Source organism: Delphinus delphis, chromosome 3, assembly GCF_949987515.2.
Source record: "Delphinus delphis chromosome 3, mDelDel1.2, whole genome shotgun sequence".
Taxonomy (NCBI): domain Eukaryota; kingdom Metazoa; phylum Chordata; class Mammalia; order Artiodactyla; family Delphinidae; genus Delphinus; species Delphinus delphis.
Genome location: NC_082685.1, coordinates 130229563 through 130250105, shown reverse-complemented (window position 1 = coordinate 130250105; position 20543 = coordinate 130229563). Strand labels below are relative to the sequence as shown.

The following is a 20543-nucleotide window of genomic DNA, read 5'->3' as shown; positions in this document are numbered from 1 at the left end:
AAAATTAATAAACAGAAACCTCAATTAAATAGAGTTGGGAGACCAGAAGGGGGAGCTCTCACACCCTCTGGTGATAGAACCTAACAGGAAGAAGAAGGACTCCTTTCCTGGCAGGGACTCAGCCAATGAAAAGCTATGAGCTCTTTGTTTTACTTATGGTCTGTATGTTTTCACACTGGACTGAAGCCTTTCCTTGAAGACAGACGGCCTCTTCTGTGGCTAAAGTCTCTTTAGAAAAGGTTATCCCTACCTGGGGAACTCCTCTAGAACTGTGAGGAACCCATCTTACTGGCCAGGTGCTTTGAAAATTCCTTTTCCTCTCTATAAAAGTGTTCTCCTTCCTTTGCCATGCCGGGACTTGCATGTGGTTTGGCATGGTTGCAGACCCCAAATTGCAATTCTCTGCTAATCCTGAATAAACCCATCTTTGCTGGAGACATATTTGGCAGTGTTTTTGTTTCAGGTCAACAGCAGTCTGTGTGCTAGCATGTGCACTGCTAATGGGTTTGTCATTGTTTCTATGCTTTTTCAGTGGGCAGAGTAAGGAAATCCTTTTTATTTTATGGAGATAATATATCATGAGTTCATAATGATATTTCCAATTCAAGTTTAAGAGTATAGGGCTATTTCTTAACCTCTGATTTCTATTTCAATCTCTTTTCTCTCACACTAAAAATCTTAATTCTTAAACAATATTAATTATGTACTAGTTTATTACCAACAATATGATTACAGAATTGGTTTATTTTTTGCAGTTCTTTTTGCCTTATGATATATCCCACTAGGGACATATGGTCAAATTACTGTATTTTAAATCACTTGAAATAACTCTTCTCTGTGTGGTTAAGCCACTAACTCTAAATACCCACTAAAAAGCCACTAAATAAATATACATTTATTTAAGTGTATTTGGTTTTTTGCTTTAAATTCTAAAATAGCTCTTTAAATTTAATTTAGTTTTATAGTTTTGCATAACAATCACATGGTTTCACAATCAAATCCACTCACTCAGACACGTCTGGCACACATTCTTATCCTTTTCAACCTGTTCTCTCATCTCATAGGTAGTCTAATATTTGGCTTATCCTTCCATTTTTAAAAAATATAAACAGATACATCTCTTTATATATAAGCTAGCATACTTGACACCCTACTCTGTACCTGGCTTTTTTCCAATAATATATCCTAGGGATCACTCCATAGCAATATACAGAGATAACCCTCTTTCCTTTGTACAGCTGCAGAATACTCTGAAGGGGAGCACCCCAAAATATGCCACTTTGGCATATTGATTGGTTTGAATTAAAGGTACTTGAGAAACAAGTACCTTTATTATATGGGATTCAGAGAATTTGGAGAAACTGTATATAAGCTTTCCAGGGAATTTTGAGACACGAATCTTAAGGTTTTAAGTTCTGTTAGCCATTGCCATTCTTTTCACTAGAATGTCCCTTGATAGGTTAATTTTACCTATAGCATTTAGCATAGTACCTGGCATACAGTAGGTGCTTATTTAAAGCCTATTTAAGAGCTGAATGAATCCCTGCCTTTTCCCTATGTTGTGATTTAATACCATCACTAATTTAAGATCTGTTAGATGGAACCAGAAAATGGAATATACTGGCTTCACTTTCTTGGGACACACATTAAGGAGCAAGTGTTTACTAAATTGTTTGTCCTTTTTCACTGTTTACGTTCAATTTTTGAATTTCATTATCTTCATCCATTGTTTATCCTTTCCTCAATATTGAACTTCAGTTCTCATCAGAATTCACTTTTTCTTAACCAGGGCTAGCTCTCAAAAATTATATACATTGAGTGTTTCATAAAGAACTATTTCATTGAAAGCAACAAAAATCTCTTCTCTCCAAGATTTAACAGCAGAGAATGTTTGCTAAATGTTTTAAAAAATATGCTCATTTTAGAAAATATCTCCAAACTTTCCATTCCTAAAATAAAAAATCTAGTTGGTTATAATTCTCTCTATACAATTTCATATTTTGCTCTTTTCACTTAATAAGTATTTTCCCGTGACATAAAAAATTTTGAAAGAATATTCAAAGTGAGTTAAAATACCTCAGAGGACCCTGTGTACAAGTTCAGAGCACCAGAAAGAGTATTTGTGTCTCTCCCCCTTACGTATACAGTGATTGAAAGTGTCAGCTGCCTCAAGGGTATGATGTGAAAATTTTGTTTAAAAATAGAAATTGCAGGGGGTGTGGGTTCCATCCTTGGTCAGGGAGCTAAGATCCCACATGCCTCGTGGCTAAAAAACCAAAACATAAAACAGAAGCAATATTGTAATAAGTTCAATAAAGACTTTAAAAATGGTCCACATCAAATAAAAAAAAGATAATTCACCTTGAAAATAGTCTGACAAAGTTTGGTGCTAACTAAATAAATCCTGACATATTTTTTACGGAAGAGGCAGACCAGTAATGGTGGTTCTAGAGCTGAAAAGTATGAAGCGTGCCCATAAGATACCTCAACCTCTGTGCCTGAGTGCTGGACTGTGTTGGGACTTATAATTATGAAGTATTCGGGAATTTATTCAAAGATTCAGAGAACACAAAGTGATGAAAATAGAACCCAAAATGAAAATGACACTTTTCAAGTAGACCGTTGTTATGCCTTTTGGAGGGATGGGAAAATACGGAGGGATTTCCCTGACTTTTTGTGGGGCAGAACAAGAATATCTGATTGGTGAGAACATAAGTACCAAAATGACCTTCGGTCACCCTTAACTTTGGCCAGTAGCTCTAGGGATATAAACAGGTGGGCCACAAATCCAAGCGCTGATGAACGACCTACACCAGCAGAATTTCCTTCTTCCTTCTGGATCAGAGAGCGTCTCCTTCCCAAAGAGTTGGACCCCCAACTCTATAAGACAAGCTACTTTCTCCACAGTTTTCTGGGTATCAGCATGACAGTCTCATCCCTGCCTTCACTGGGAGGAAAAGGAATGCAACCTCCACCGGCCTCAGCCGTACGTTGAAGCACTCGGGAATCTCCCGGATGTGAAGCAAGCGCCTCAGAAATAGGCCAACTGCCAGGGACTGCAATAGGCAAAAGGGGAGAGGACGCTTAAAGAGGTAGGTGAGAAGGCATTTTATTCCTCTAATTTTTTTTTTTTTTGCGGTACGCGGGCCTCTCACTGTTCTGGCCTTCTCCCGTTGCACAGCACAGGCCCCAGACGCGCAGGCTCAGCGGCCATGGCTCACGCGCCCAGCTGCTTCGCGGCATGTGGGATCTTCGCGGACCGGGGCACGAACCTGTGTCCCCTAGCATTGGCCGGCGGACTCTCAACAACTGCGCCACCAAGGAAGCCCTGTTTTCAACTCTGACTTGCAGCTCTCGCATACGGAAATCCTATAGCCACTCCAGTTTGAGGACCCCACCCAAGAATCTAGAGACAAGCGGCGTACGGCCAGCTCTCTACCCCAGGCCTAACGGACCACTCTGGGAGGAGCCTAATGGGTCGCGCCACTGCGGCCTAGAATGCCAACAAGTAGGGTAGGAGAGGCTGGAGATGGGGGCGGGACGGCGCGTCTGCCTGACCGCTGATTGGCTGAGGGCACTCGTTGCCTGGCGCCATTTGTTGTTGGAGGGGCTCGCCTGACGCAGCCTGCGTCCTGCACGTGCAGCCGTTTACGCGGCGTCAGCGCCTGCGAGAACTCTGGGAGAGCAAGCAGCGGAGAGGTGAGTGAGCTAGCGGCTTTTTCCGCCCCGTACGCGTCTCGTCCCGACCTTCTGGGCTTCCCAGTAGCTGGACTTTGGGCCGACTGAAGGACGGACGCGGTGGGCGGGGGTTTGAAGCCGTCCTTTGGCGTCATTCTGCTTTCTGCCGGAGGGTCCAAAAGCACCGTGGGTGCCCGAAGTCTGAGGTTGAGGCCTGCAGAGGAGGTGAAGGAGCCTTTTTGACCAGCCCCTGCTTGTCTTTTTCTCTGAATAGGGATGGTTGTAGTAACACTGTGTATAAATCCTCCTTGGTGAAGCCAGTCCTTTGTTGGAGGTATTCGGGCCACCTAACCACTGCTTCCTTCCCTGCCAAACTTCGAGGCCTTGATCCCCGCCCCCCTCCAAGAAACTAAGTAAAAAACCTCAAGCTAAACGGCTTACCTAGTTTTGAAGGGAGGCATGTGAAGGGAGAAACCTTGAGTAGTATCTGAAAAATGTCCCCTCCCCTTAATATACAATAAGACGTTTGAGGACCCTTCGATGGAGACGATAAATTCTAACAACAGATTTTGGGAGAAAGCCTAAACATCAGTGGGGACATGGTGATTGCTAGAGTGATTAGGTAAGTGGTTCAACTGATTTTTAAAGAGAAAAAGGATGGACATAAATGCTGTCTCTAGGGAAGAAACAAAACTTAATTGCTTGGTTTTTTTTTTTTTTTTTTTTTTTTTTTTGCGGTACGCGGGCCTCTCACTGTTGTGGCCTCTCCCGTTGCGGAGCACAGGCTCAGCGGCCATGGCTCACGGGCGCAACCGCTTCGCGGCATGTGGGATCTTCCCGGACTGGGGCACGAACCCGTGTACCCTGCATTGGCAGGCGGACTCTCAACCACCGCACCACCAGGGAAGCCCTAATTGCTTGTTTTGCAAAAACTTTTTGGGAGGATCAACACTTAGTTGAGTAGTTTGGAGGGGTATATGTGAAATGATGAGGGTTTATGCTTTTAAAGATATGATTCTGATCTCTCTGATTCTAATTGAGGCTAAATGTGCATGTTTGTATTTTTATGAAAATAGAACTGGAAGCCACCATGGGAGATGAAGATTGGGAAGCAGAAATAATCAAACCTCGTATGTCTTCCTATGTTCCTGTATTTGAGAAGGTAATAAAATTCAAAGTTTGCAGTTATTAAATGCTGCAGATTTTATCGAAGTTGAAAATCACTGTGGTGAGAAAGTTCTAAATTACAGTTTGTTGTGCTTATCTCGGTGTGATTGTTATTAACTATCTCATGGCGAATGATGAAGAGGCACGCTAAGCCTCAAATAGAATAAAATAGTCTGAGGTAATTTGATAATTAAAAACTAAAATGTATATAATAATATTAACAATTTAATTTAAATCTCAATGATTTAGGACTTGTGGGTGAAAGCAAGCTTATGCTAATGTGGTTGAATGTTTCTGAGATACAGTCATACAGAAAACTGAAAAAATTTAATTTGATTTTGGTTGATGTTTTGAATTCTGAAAATTGGTTTCCTACAAGCAGGGCTCTCAAGATAAAAACATTAGGCTGATTCAGATGGTAACATCAGTTTGATCTTCAAATGTACAAATCAGCAGATCTTTTTTCTCAATGGTGTTTGAAGAGTTACATTGGAATTCAGAAGAAGGGGTTATGGAGTGGGTTTTGGATTTCAGTTTTCACTTGAAAATTGACTTAATAGGGTGAACAGACTCTACTTTAGAAGATAGTGTATTTTAACGGGTTGCTTTTACATAAGTGTTACATACTTGAAAATGTCTCCAAAAGTTGATTTTTTTCCTTTTAGAATTTCCAGTTGGTGTTTATGTTAGTCAATTCTGACACTTTCTATTTCAAAGTGATGTCTTAGTGGAAATTCTTAATTTACCCCAAATCATAAGATAAGTAATTCTTTGTCTCAATTGGATTTGATCTGTATGTATATAAAGTTTATGTTAAAATATCTAAAATGTTAATCTGAATTTATCGTGTTTCTTGTTTTGGGACTTACTTTAGAAGTAACATCTTTTGTATGTTATCTTTTTACAGTCTTCCCATCATAAAAATATTGGAACACCATTGGGAAAAGAGGAGAAAAATCACCTAACAGTCTTGCTCACTAGCACAAATGCTCTGTTTTTAGTAAATTTTCTTCTATTTTTCCCAAACATGTTTTTATATAGATTGTAATCATAGTACATAATAATTTTTGATTTCAGCTTTTTCACTCTTCAGCATTAACTATTCCATATTACTAATTTCCTAAAAATAATTTCTAATGGTTATATAATATTTCATGGACTAGAGCTACCATAACATAAATAATTTTCTGTTGGTGCGAATTTAAGATGTTGTTATCTTTCCACTGTAATATTGTCATGAATATCTACAGTTTATTCTTTGTTTTAATTTGGGAGTATTTTTTTCTAAAATGTAATTACTTGGTCAAAGAATATTTTATGGTTCTTTCTTTCCCTGGTTCTCAACAGATTTGTTCTAATACAAAGTTTAACTCACAAATACAGATGTTCTTCCACTTGGACTTGTCTAATTTTTATTTTTTCTTACTCTGAGATTTTGTCTTCACTAAATACTCTTCAAACAGTGTACTTACTGCACTGTAGCATGTTGTGCATGGTTATTGCAAAGGGTGTCTGAAATTGAGGATGGTCAACTGTCAGGCTTCTAGATTTACCTTTTGGAAATCTTTGTGCTATTCAGTAACATACTTTGTTTCTTGATATTGGTCATACTGAGTTGAATATTAATTTATGTTAACATTTCTACCTTATGATTCTTAGTATCTATTTGTGTGGGGCCAGTTTGTAGTAAACTTTTTGCACTTGTCTGCAAACTTAACACCTGGTACTGGTTGTGCAATTAGTTATTTGGCCTACTTGACTTGAAGGAACATGGTGCAATCAGTGGCTCTGTTTGCCTGCCTTGGTTGAATAAGAAATGTAGAAACTAAGGATAAATATATGACGTTTTTATGTAGGAAAAATGAGGTCTTTTCTTCAGCCTATTTTCTTTTTTTTTTTTTTTTTTTTTTTTTGCGGTACGTGGGCCTCTCACTGTTGTGGCCTCTCCCGTTGTGGAGCACAGGCTCCGGACGCGCAGGCTCGGCGGCCATGGCTCACGGATCCGTGTCCCCTGCGTCGGCAGGCGGTCTCTCAACCACTGCGCCACCAGGGAAGCCTGCAGCCTATTTTCTTTTAAAGGCACCGTTTTGATTGGTTGTTCTAATTGAATTTCCATTTCAAGAGACAGCTGGGCTTCCCTTTTGTTCAATTTATATTGGCTCTGAGACCATCTTAGATTGGTAACAATATCTGTGATCAGCCTTTTCTTTTTTTTTATTAATTTTTAAAAATTGGAGTATAGTTGATTTACAATGTTGTGTTAGTTTCTGCTGTATAGCAAAGTGAGTCAGTTATACATATACACGTATATCCACTCTTTTTTAGATTCTATTCCCATATAGGTCATTACAGAGTATTGAGTAGAGTTTCCTATGCTATACCCTAGGTCCTTATTATGTGATCAGCCTCTTCTGAATGCTTCTCAGGATCCTTACTTGGAGATTTAATATTGATACATGCTTATATAATTTTGAACTAACAGGCTACTATTCTGGTAGTTCTCAGAACTTCCCAATTCTAGTTTTTGAAGTGAGTGTACCACCTGAAGATAGAATAATAAAAGATGTGGGGTTGAGAGAAATTTGATAATGTTAACAGTTACAGCAGTCCAGAAAACCCAGTGGTTAGGCATTTGCACGTTGCATGCAAACTTGTTGGGATGAGTGGTGGAATGGATGAGTATGATGACTGTGACAGGATGCTGAGTTTGCTTGCTAGTTGTAATGTTTCTTGTTAGATGACCCTGGGAGTAAGTCTACACAGTGATCACTTCTGTCTGATCTTTTTGCCTTTTTTGTGGCATATTTCAAAGGCAGATACTCTTGTGATTAAAGTGGAAACAGCTTGAGATAATTAGTCCATCCACAATTATTTTATTAAGTAGTAAAAGCAAAGTTTGTAATAATTGTTTAGATAAGAAAGTAAAGTTCATGGCTTCTTTGTTCATGTTCATACTGCAGTTCTGAAGTAGCAGGGGAAAATGTGGTGGTTGGACATCGTTGGGTTGGCAGACCTAAGGAAGTTGATGTGCCGGAGCCTGAGGAAGATTTCCAGCAATTTCTGCTTCTAGTCATCAGTGAGATGTGGGAAGATACTGTGTCTCTTACTCAAGAGCACAGAAAATCATATATGTGGAATAGGAGCAAGTTGTGGGAGATACATAATATGTTCATCCAAATAAAAACCCAGGAAAGTGCTCTCACTCATCTCCCAAATCTAAATGACGGCATCAAGGGCAGAGTGACAAAAAAGTATGGGAAGGCTGAGAAGAAGGCTAAAGAGATTGCAATGATGGTAGAAATGTTGGTCGAGTTAGTCCAGGGGATAGAGAAAAGTGAATCCTCTTGAAGGAGGATTGGCAGTTTATGACCAAAGGATTCCAATGAACTGATGGAGATTGGCTGATGCCCACGAGAACCTAACACCAGAGAGAGAGTCTTTCGTTTTCTCTCTTTTTTCTCTGTATATACTCTGTCCTCACAGTAGGTTTGTGGTATAGTCTGCAGTTGATAACGTCGACGTGAGTTTTGATTGCTAAATGTTTTTGTTTGGGGAAATAACTTTTATTTGGAAAATGCTGTCACATGCAGAAATTAGGGCTTAGATTGTAAGCATTTGCAACAGACACATTTGTTCCTGGGCTTTGGTTATTGTTTCTATTTTGAGGTGATTTGCTCTTTCTTATGTGACATGATAGGTCATCTGGAACCTTAGGTCTGTGTGTGATACATGACACTCAGAGTTGGAGTTCTCTAGCTCTGGAGGTGCTGAAGGAGCTGCATTAATTCTAGAAGATGACTCCATGCAGCAATTGCTGGAGAAACTGAAGAAGGGACCAGACTTCAACTGGGAATGTGAATGGGGCTGATCTGGCTGGGACTGATGAATCAGAAGAAGGGATGGAGGATGGTATTGTCTGTATTTGGGGGCTTTAATTTCTGTTTTAGATCATAGGAGGAGAGATGTATTTTGTTCAAAATTTAAATTTTACATGGCATGCTATCTGATGCAACCTATCTGGTCAGTTTATTTGGACAATGTAACTCGGCTTTATTTGACATGGAACCTAGAATAGGAGATGAGATCTTGGTATTGTGTACAAGTTGATTTAGTACTCTGATGCATTTCAGGGTATTCTGGGCATAAAATGGAGGATATTTGCAAAGGTCCTTAAAGGGCTGGGGAAGAAACACATGGAACTGTCTGCATAGGTCACTGAATGGACAGGGAAGAGGCATCTTCAAGGTTCGTAAGCTGTCCAGCTATAAGTTCGCTTGAGTAGCAGACCTGACAAGTAATTGAGATCAAAACTCTACCATGTTTTTAAAAAAAACAACTTAACATGTTAATGGAAGTATTCATTTGTTTGGAAAGACAAAAGATCTAAAAAAAAAAAGTAAGATATTCCAGAATTGAAAATAATAAGAGTACGTATAAGGTAAAAAGAAATGTGTTCATCAAAATGCAAATAGATTATTTGTAGCTACCTGTGAGAATCCTTATGTTTAAAACATTTTGAAATTTCTCAGTTGGTTCATTTGAATGGATAAAGAGGTTATAAATATTTTATAGCTAAGTGTTCTAAAAATAAGGTAATGTTAAGACCTGAGACTCATTCAGCACATTTTTATTATTATTATTATTTTTTGGCTGCGTTGGGTCATTGTTGCTTTGCTGGCTTTCTCTAGTTGCAGTGAGCAGGGGCTACTCTTTGTTGTGGTGCGGTGGCTTCTCTTGTTGCGAAGCACAGGCTCTAGGCGCACAGGCTTCAGTAGTTGTGGAGCGCAGGCTCAGTAGTGTGGCACACGGGCTTAGTTGCTCCGTGGCATGTGGGATCTTCCCGGACCAGGGATCGAACCCATGTCCCCTTCATTGGCAGGCAGATTCTTAACCACTGCACTGCCAGGAAAGTCCCAGCACATTTTTATTTCAGCCATACTTGGTGCTGGAGAGAGTGGTGAACGTGATAGATAAGGGGCTCACTGTCATGGATGTTCTGTTTTACTGGGGGACACAGAATAAGCACATTGAAAATCAAATATAGAGTGAAAAATATTATGAAAAATATCAGGAAACTCTGTGTGTGTGTGTGTGTGTGTGTGTATGTGTGTGAGAGAGAGAGAGAGAGAGAGAGAGAGAGAGAGAGAGAGAGAAAGGGAGAGAGAGAGAGAGAGAGAGAGAGATATTGGGATGGGGTAGATTTAGATTACTTGGAGAGGAAAAGCTTCCCTGAGACTATGACTCATGAGCTGGAGACCTGAAGGAGTCCCAGTAGGACATGATGTGTAAAGATCCAGAGAAGGGAACAAACTTGGGGTATCAGGGCAACAGGAGGAAGTACAATGTATTAGTTTCCTATGGCTGCTGTAACAAATTACCACAACCTAGGTGGCTTACAGTAACAGAAAAATTTCTCTTACAGTTCTGGAGGCCAGAAGTTAGAAATCATGGTGTCAGCAGTGCTGTCTTCCTTCTGTAGACTCTAGGAGATAATCCATGCCTCTTCTAGCTTCTGGTGGTTATGGGCAGTCCTTGGCTTGTGGCTGCCTCTTTTTCTGCTGTCTTCACAGGCCTTCTCTGTGTTTGTCTTAATACCCTTTGCCTCTCATAAGGACACTTGTGATGACATTTAGAGCCCACTGTGATAATCTGGGGTAATCTCCTCATTTCAGAATTCTTTTTTTTTTTTTTTTAATTTTTGGCTGCGTTGGGTCTTCGTTGCCGCGTGTGGGCTTTCTGTAGTTGCAGCGAGCGGGGGCTACTCTTCAGTTGCAGTGTGCGGGCTTCTCATTGCAGTGGCTTCTCTTGTTGCAGAGTACGGGCTCTAGGGCACGTGGGCTCAGTAGTTGTGGCACACGGGCTTAGTTGTTCCACGGCATGTGGGATCTTCCCGGACCAGGGCACGAACCCGTGTCCCCTGCATTGGCAGGCAGATTCTTAACCACTGCACTTCCAGGAAAGTCCCAGAATTCTTAATTATATCTGCTCGATCTCTTTTTTCCAAATAAGATAACATTTACACCTTTCAGGAATTAGGACAATATCGAGTGGCCATTATTCAATCTGCTATAGCTAGTATGGCTGAAGCACAGTGAGATAAGACAAGATTGGTAGAAAATGAAATCCGAGAAGGAAAGAGAAAAGGAGAGGGAGAGGACCCTGGAGATAGTGGTGGACATAGAGCTGATAGGACTGGATGGGCTGGATATGGGGAATGAAAGAGAGAGTGATGCCAGGTTTTTAAATTTAAGCAACTAGATGGATGATGGTGCTCTTTACTGAAATGGGAAACATGTGGAAGATGAACAAATTTGGGAGGGGAAAAAAATCAAGAATTCTGAATTTGCTGTGTTCATTTTGAGATACCTAAGAAAACATGTAAGTAGGAATGCCAGTCAGTAGATAATATGAATTTGTTGCTTAGGAGAGGGATCAGAGCTATAGATACAAATTTGGGAATTACCTATATATTAATGGGGTTTAAAGCTGTGAGATTGGGTAAAGTTAGATAGAGTAAAATAGACTGAGGGCTGTGCCATGAACTGTGGGGCACTCCAACTTTAAAGGAACGTTAGAGGAGGAGCTGGCAAAGGAGATTGAGGAGGGAGTGGCCAGTGGGGCAAGAGGAAAACCAGGGGAGTGTGTGTTCCTTAAGCCAGAGAAGAATGTTGGAAAGAGGAAGGAGAGTCTGTTGTTTCAAATGCTGCTGAGAGTTCTGGTAGGATGAAGCATAAAAGTAGTAATTTTATTACATAATATCCTTATTATAAGCTTTTTCAGAGCAGAGGTGAGGATGGAGGCTAGACTAGAGTGGCTTGAAGGAAAAATGGAATATGAGAAAGTGGAGGCAGCAACTGTAGACAAGATGTTTTGCCTACAAAGGAGCAGAGAAGTGATGCAATAGCTGGAAGGAAATATGAAGTTAATTCATTTTTAAGGTAATGAAAAAGGTTAAGGATTTTTTATGATGAAAGGTGAATTCTGTTGAAAAAATTTTTTTAAAAAAATTTGCCTTGGAATGTATTTGGGACATTAAATTCCACAGTCTGAAGATTGTCTAATAATAGTAATTTTTCGATTCTTTGGTGCCAGAGTGTTTCATTACTTTTTTATCAGTTATATAATGCTGAAAGCATTATAACACTTATAAAACCAGCCCTTTTTGGGGCTCTATTCATCCAGTAATACTTTGGCCACTAGAAAAGAGAAAGAAGTCTTCAGGGTTTCAGTTTAAACAGGGAAAACTGGATTACTTTTCTTGTTTTAATGTCTATGGTAATCATAAATTGGAACTTTTTACTGTAGCCCAAGCCATTTCCAGGATTCTATTGTCTATTTTTAATAAGTTGGAAAAATAACTGGATGACTTTTGAGCTTTATAAAGGTAGTTTTTAAAGTCATTTAGTGTCTTTTGTGAAAGAAATTTTAGATAAAAGTATTACCTGAAGAGACCTACCTTGGTACGCTCCCTCCAGCTTTGGGTTTATTTAAAGGAATTTATTTGAAAAAATATTGTGATTCTTCTAATGCAATCAGTTAATTAAAGTATCATCTGTAAATTTTAGGTCACTTTTCGTTTTTAAATGATTGAATTCTGATTTTGATGTGCAAGAATTTCAGAGCTCTGTTCAAAAGTTTTGCCTTAAGTAGAGGAAGCTTGTTTGAGAGGAAATAAAGATTTAATGATGATAAGGACATCCTAGGAGTTGGAAGTGAGAAAAATGTTACTCATGTTGTCATTAACCCAGGAATACCCTGAGAAATGTTGGAAGGTTCCAAAATTAACTTGACATTTAGCTATGAATTTTCTGAGTCCACCAGTCGTTACACCATTGCAAGCATAATGCATATGTATTAATAGCGAATATATTTTGAGACTGAAGTAGGGAAAATGGGACAATCAGTATTTGGGAGCATTAAAGGCAATCTTGAACTATTTCTGTGACAAATTTGATTGAAATTAACCATGAATATTCTGACCTGTAGCTGGCGTCCACCATTTCATTGGATTTTTAGTGCACCTGCGAGATAACATCTGTAGATACACTGTTTTTAGTGCATAAGTGAGGTTTTCTTTGCTTTAGAATTAATTCTTTTTTTAATAATGTGAGTACATTAGTTTCACTTCATATAAAAACAATTGAAGTTTAAAAATAAATTTCTGTAGTGCTTTACTGTAGAAATTGTTATCTGCCACTCTCCTTCTGTGCTCTACTTTATTCTGTACAGATTTGATGAGTATACTGTAAAATACTGAACTCTGTAACCTATATTGTGTATTGGCAGGTATTGATTTACTCATGTATTACTTTGGTTATTGTAGTTATATAATAATAGTGTTTGATTATACTTTTCAAGTAGGGTGGCTAAAGTTTTATTTGAAGTTGGGTGTCAGCAAACTCCATACAGGGCCAGGTAGTAAACATTTTAAACTTTGAAGGCCTTATGGTCTCTGTTGCGACTTTGCTATTGTAATGCAAAAGCAGCCATCGACATACCTAGATGAATTGAGCGTGGCTGTGTTCCAGTAAAACTTTATTTACAAAAACTGGTAGCCCACCAGATTTCTCTTGTGGCTGTAGTTTGCTGACCAGTGTTTTAAGTGATATATTAATACGCTATACGTACAATGTTAAAGTGGAGGTGTTTTAGAGTAATTAATAAAGGAACATGCAGTGACTCAGAAAATCTTAAATTCTGTAATTGTTTTGTTCTGAACAAAACCCAGTTGTTAAAATTTTGTAGTATTTGTGAGATAGATTACACATTTTTATTATTCAAAGTAGAAAACTAGTCTTTTTTTTTTCTTACAGGATAGGTATTCTTCTGGAGCAAATGGAGACACTTTTAACAGGGCTCTGGCTTCATTGTCAGGTATGTGTTAAGGCAAAAATGTAAAACCGTTTTTAGGTTAAGGGCTTCATCCAGTGGATGAGGAGCTGACTAGTAGATGTCTTGTAGAGGATGTTTTCTAAATTTTCTAGTGAGAATTCATTCTGACTTGAATATTTTGGGTTGGGGGCCACTTACAGCTAAAGGAGAGAGGAGAGAGTGTAGTGCTGTAGAGTGTATCCTTTGATTTAGTAGGTTTGCTGTAAAACCTTTGCCCGACCTGGAAGTTGCATGTTTGGCTTTCAGGCTGCTTAGGGAATTGTCAGGGTTCCTGATATAAGGCAGTAGGAGATTGGACTCTGTAAGGTGTTGAAGCAGGTTGCAGTGGTGGTGACCTGTCAGGATAACTGTTTAAACCAAACTCATATCTAGATAATATGAGTTTCTTTGGGATCTGAAAACAAATTTAGGGGAGGTCCTAGGCAAATAAGAGAAACAAATCAAGATAAGGGAGCTGTTGTTTTCTCCTACCATTTATTTCCATCTGGTTCGCCTACATATTTTATAAAGTTGATGTGGATGGGAAGATGGGTGGAAGTGGTAGGACCTGGGCTAGGAAGTTAAACTTATGGCAGTAGTGTTTCATTTTGTTGAAGTCCAAAGCAGGCTGAAATGCTATTTCTACTATTTTTCTTCAGTTTTTCTTATTGTGGTAAAATACACGTAACACAAAATTAACTGTATTAACCATTTTTAAGTGTACAGTTCAGTGACATTAAGGACATTCATATTGCTGTGCAGCCATCACCACCATCTACCTCTGGAATTTTTTCATCTTCCCAAACTGAAACTTCGTGCCCATTGAACAATAACTCGCCAGTACTTCGTCTCCTCAGCTCTTGGCAATCACTGTTTACTTTCTATGAATTTGAGTTACTATGAATTTACTGTGAGTCTCTATGAATTTGAGTAACTACTACTTTTAAGTCTTACTCTGATACAAGAGAGGGCCTGGTGACACCAGGTAGTTTCATTTCTCTCATCAAAAATTAGTGGATGAAGTAAAACATTTTATAGTCTAGGAAGCTACTGGCTCACTGAAGCCTGTCCCAAAGTGAAAAAACCTGTGGAGAGGTAGTTTCTAAAATGTGAAGGGGAGTTCGAGAATCAGAGTTCATTGGGTTAAAGCAAATTTAATTCCCATGTTCACCTTAATTTCAGAGTAATTCTCTCTCTCTCTCTTTTCTTAGAGTAATTCTCTTGATAGAAGGAAGTTGAGTTTAGAAGAAATGCTTTTGCTATTACCAAGATGCATTTGTCTTTTGTAAACACTTAAATGCAGCGGTTTAATATAGAATATTCAGATTCTCAGAAGTTGATGAAATTTATGCCTGCTGAAACCCCAGCAGAAGGCTAACCACATGCATGTGTATGTACTTGAAGTATTCAAAAAAGAAAATTGGGTAAAAGTAATCTATACTTCTTAACACATCTATATGCATAGATCATTGCGTAATCAGGAGAAACCTTGTTCTGTGAGGTGTCAAAGATAATTTTTGTAAGGGAATGAAAGTTTGGGTCTATAGTATATTAAGGTATAACGTGACTTTGTAGTGAAATCATCAGTAAACTAGATTGAAATAGCCACCAACTAAAACCCTGGACTTTTCTTAGCATTAGATCTTGAATGTTCAGGCTAATGATATAAAATCAAATAATGAAAAATATAGATTGCCTGCTCACCTTCTGGATAACAAATACTTTGGTAGCTCTTTTTTAAGTAAAATATTTTTTTCATGAAAATAGATTTCCTTATTACAGAAATACATACTAGGCCAATGAATGCTATACTAAGTTAATACCTACATACTCTTATTGTAAAAAAAAATAGTGGAAAAACTTAAATATAGTTGTGAAAAGAAAGAAAATGAAGTGAAATCTTGGCTCCCAGGTTTAACCATGAGTGTCTGTTGACAGTCTTTCAACTCTGATTGTTTAGATTTCTGCATGAATCAACCAACTATGGATGAAAAATACTTGGAAAAAAATTCCAGAAAGTTCCCCAAAGCAAAACTTGAATTTGCCCTCCACTGGCAACTATATATATAGCATTTACATTGTATTTAGTATTATATGTAATCTAGAGATCATTTAAAGTATGTGGAGGATGTTAGGTTATATGCAAAGACGACACCATTTTATATGAGGGACCTGTGCGCCCAGGAATTTTGGTATCCTTGGGGGTAGGGGGTGGGTGGAGGGGATTAGGTGGTGGGTCCTGGATCCAACCCTCCTCCGATACCAATATTTAGCTCCCTCCCTTTCCCCTGTATACTCCACTCACACTTCTTCCCTTCGCACTCTCCTAATAGTTACCACACTTTTTGCATAAAAACCTATACTCAGTTTTTATATCATGGCTGTGTACATATCATTCATACGTGAACCATGTAATATATTATGGTTGCATTTCCTTTATTATTCAATCTTCTGTTTTGTTTTTTACTAGAGTTAATCATTACCTTGTTTACTTGATCTGTGTTTCTATTGCTAATTTACTTCAAAACCCTCTGCCAGAAGCACAGCTATTTATTCATATCTATTTATGTTCATAGTTTTTAACACATCTTTCTAAGCATGGATATGCATCAGACTATATTCATGGTTAGGTTCTATGACGTATACAGTGATCTATCAGTTTCATTTTTTCTTGATTCCTCTATCCTCTCCAGGATAGACTTGCCTCTCTAGCCTCTCATCCCAAGAATTACCCTTCACCTCTTTCGTGTGTCACCTTTCTTTTCCCTGAATCCCATGTTTTTTCTATCTTGATTCCCCTGCCTCCCCACTTCAGTGGAGCCCATTTTCCTGCAGCTTCTTGGGAAAGGAAGCATGGGAAAGAAATTTGAGAGATTGCAAATATCTTTACTTTCATAATTGATTCATAAAAACAGAAGATTGATTCCCACTTTGAGTAACATTTTAGGTTGGAAATAATTTTCCCCCAAAACTTTATAATTGCTTCATTGTACGTGAAATACTAGTGATGCTGCTTAGTTTGATATGAGTTCTGGTCCTTTGTATATGACTTTTTCTAAACTCTTCTAAAGCTTTTAGGATCTTACTTTGTCTTCTGTATTCTGAAAATTTTATGATTGTGTAACTTGATGTGGAACTTTTTATTTATTATACACTTAGTCTATATAGACACTTAGTGAGTGGGCCTTTTAAATCTGAAATTCATACCCTTTACTTATTTTCTTATTTTTTTCTCTGAGGATTATTATAATTTCATTTGAATGTTATTTCTGTTCCCTGTGCTGGTTCTTAGACTTCTTTTCCCTGTGTTTGTTTTGTTTCATGTAGGTGACTTTCTTCAGAAGTCTGGTGATCCTTGACTGCCTTTTTGTATTTAAGAGTGGAACATTAAAAACTCACCCCTGTGCCTGGACACAGCTTCTTGACTGATGGGTTCTACTCTTAAGTGATTGGGCCAGGGCTAGGCTGTTTTGTTGGGGAGAGCAGTTTTCTTAGAGAGGAATCATGTTGTGCTTTTCTAGAGGATTTAAGTTTTTTAAGCTCTCATTTCTTGTTTCATCCTTCCCTCCTCTCTCTTTCCTTGTTGTATTGAACAGATCCTGTGCTGCCTTTGCTGATTTCTTTTTTACCCATTTTTGAATGATTTGAATTCTTCCTAGACTAGCTATTAGAAGTGTCAGGGAATTCTTACTCCTCTACTTCCCTGAAGCAGCCATTCTTTTTGTGTGTGTGTTTTAAAAGATATGTTGTTACGTGTGCCTATTTTTTTGTGTGCTTGTAATTTTAACTTAGAAAAATGTTACTGTGCTGAAGATCTCATAATTTTTTCTTACCCCCCACCACTATGTTTATGACATATTCCTAATTGATAATTGATTGCATTATTTCTAACTACTGTATGGTATTTCATATACTTTATCACCAAGTTTTATATCCTCCCTATCCCCATGATGGACACTGTAATTACCTCTTATTCCCCTCCAGCACCACAAGGATGAACATTCTTTTACATGTCCCTTTATGGGTCTAAGTGAGAATTCTTTGGGTAATGGACTCAGGAGAGGAATTACAGGGTCATGGGGTGTATAAATACTTAATTTGATTAAATATTTAATAATTGCTTTCCAGAATAGCTATGTCAGTCTATACTCCCATAAGTAGGACCTGAGGGCTCTTATATTCCATTGACATTACTATTCAGTCTTGTGCTTTTAGCCAGCCTATTGGGTATATAGTAAAATCTCTGTTTTAAATTCGCTTATCTGATTATTTATTAGCTTAACTGTCTCTTCATATGCATGCATGTTATCTTTTTGGGTTTCCACTTCTGTAAGTTGCGTATCATATATTTAGTCCATTTTTCTATTGGGTTTGCTTTCTTCCTCTTGTTGATTGGCAGGTATTCTTTGTATGCTCAAGATTTTACACTTTTTTCTGATTTAGACGTTGTGAATATCTTCTTCCATTTATTATCTGTCAACTTTGTCCATGATATTCCTTGCTGATCAAAAATTTTAATTCAAAGCCATTAATTTTTTTTTGCTTTCTGATTTGCTTTTGCACTTTTAGTTAAGATGCTTTTCCCTACCTCTGTGTCAAAAAAGTAACCACCTAAGTTATCTTTAGAGTTTTACCTTTCACGTTTAAATTTTATTCATCCGAATCTGTACTTTAAAAAAAAAATTCATGATGGCCATATTTATTTGGGTGCCAAATCGGGACATAGTATATGTAGTATGAGTGTACATACAGGGCTCACAAAAAAGAATCTTTGACGTTAGGGTTTTTCTCGTCAACTTGGGCCATGGGTCTTCAGTGATAGTGGAGGTTTTTTTTTTTAAATCTTGGTAACATAAATGTAACATAAAATTTACTGTCTTAATCATTTTTTAAGGTAAAAAATGATTAAAAATTACTTTTTAGAGCAATTTTAGGGTCACAGCAAAATTAAAGGGAAGGTATAGAGTTCCCATAAACCCCCTGTCCTGACGCATGCTCTGCTTCCCCAACTACCAACCTCCCCCACCAGAGTAGTACATTTGTTACAATTGATGAATCTACGTTGGCACATCATTATTACCCAAAGTCCATAGTTTACATTATGGTTCACTCATTGTGTTGTATATTCTGTGGGTTTGCACAAATGTGTAATGACATGTATCCACCATTATAGTATCATACAGAATATTTTCACTGCTCTAAAAATCCTCCATGCTCCACCCATTCATCCCTGCCCTCTTCTTCAACTCCTAGCAACCACTGATCTTTTTATTGTCTCCATAGTTCTGCCTTTTCCAGAAGGTCGTATAGCTGGAATCATACAGTATGTGGCCTTTTCAGATTGGCTCCTTTCACTTAGTAATATGCATTTAAGCTTCCTCCATGTCTTTTCATGGCTTGATAGGTATTATTTTTTTTTCTTTTTTCTTTTTTTAGTACTGAATAACATTCCATTGTCTGAATGTACCACGGGTTTTTTGTTTTTTTTTTAAACATTCACCTACTGATGGACATCTTTGTTGCTTCCAAGTTTTGGCAGTTATGAATAAAACTGTTAGAAACATCCATGTGCAGGTTTCTTTGTGGACATAAGTTTTCAACTCCTTTGGATAAATACCAGGGAGCATAGTTGCTGGATGGTATGGTTAAGAGTATGTTTATTTTTGTAAGAAACAACCAGACTGTCTTCCAAATTGTGTCTGTAACATTTTGCATTCCCACCAGCAATAAATGAGAGTTTTTGTTGCTCCACATACTCCTCAGCATTTGTTGTTGTCAGTGTTATTGATTTTGGCCATTCTAATAGGTATATAGTGGCATCTTATTGTTTTAATTTGCATTTCTCTGATGTCCTGTCATGTGGAGCATCTTTCCATATGCTTATTTGCCCTATATTCTTCTTTGATGAGGTGACTGTTAAGGTCTTTGACCCATTTTTTAATTGGGTTTTCTTATTGTTGAATTTTAAGAGTTGTTTATTTTGGATAACAGTCTTTTATCAGATATGTCTTTTGCAAATATCTTCTCGCAGTGTGTGGCTTGTCTTTTCATTTACTTGACATTATCTTTCACAGAGAAGTTTTTAATTTTAGTGAAGTCCAGCTTATCAATTATTTCTTTAATGGATTATGCCTTTGGTGTTGTATCTAAAAAGCCATTGCCATTCTCAAGGTCATCTAGATTTTCTCCTGTTATATTCTAGGAGTTCTATAGTTTTGCATTTACATTTAGGTCTGTGATCCATTTGTAGTTAATTTTTGTGAAGGGTGTAAGGTCTGCTCTAGATTCTTTTTTTTTTTTTTTTTTTTTTTTTTTTTTTTGCGGTACACGGGCCTCTCACTGTTGTGGCCTCTCCCATTGCAGAGCACAGGCTCCGGACGCGCAGGCTCAGCGGCCATGGCTCACGGGCCCAGCCGCTCAACGGCATGTGGGATCTTCCTGAACCGGGGCACGAACCTGTGTCCCCTGCATCGGCAGGTGGACTCTCAACCACTGCGCCACCAGAGAAGCCCTAGATTCCTTTTTTCTTTTTTTTATACCATGTGGATGTCCAGTTGTTCCAGCACCATTTGTTGAAAAGATTTTCTTTGCTCCATTTTATTGCCTTTGCTGTTTTGTCAAAGATCAGTTGACTATATTAATATGGGTCTATTTCTAGGCTCTCTGTTCTGTTCCATTGATCTATTTGTTATTTTGCTAATACCACACTGGCCTGGTTACTATAGCTTTATAGTAAGTCTTAAAGTTGGGTAGTGTCAGACCTCCAACTTTGTTCTCCTTCAATATTGTGGTGGCTGTTCTGGGTCTTTTGTCTTTCCATATAAACT

At 38.2% G+C, this 20543-nt stretch overlaps 1 protein-coding gene across 1 annotated transcript in view; it reads left to right on the top strand.

The window, feature by feature from the left end:
• The first annotated feature begins 4768 nt into the window (after nt 1–4768).
• Nucleotides 4769–20543, top strand: part of DDX4 (DEAD-box helicase 4) — a 66773-nt gene continuing 50998 nt past the window's right edge. The window contains exons 1-2 of the mRNA XM_060007037.1: nt 4769–4840; nt 13659–13719. Of these exons, the coding sequence (XP_059863020.1) occupies nt 4769–4840; nt 13659–13719 (133 nt within the window). The remainder of the gene's footprint in view (nt 4841–13658; nt 13720–20543) is intronic.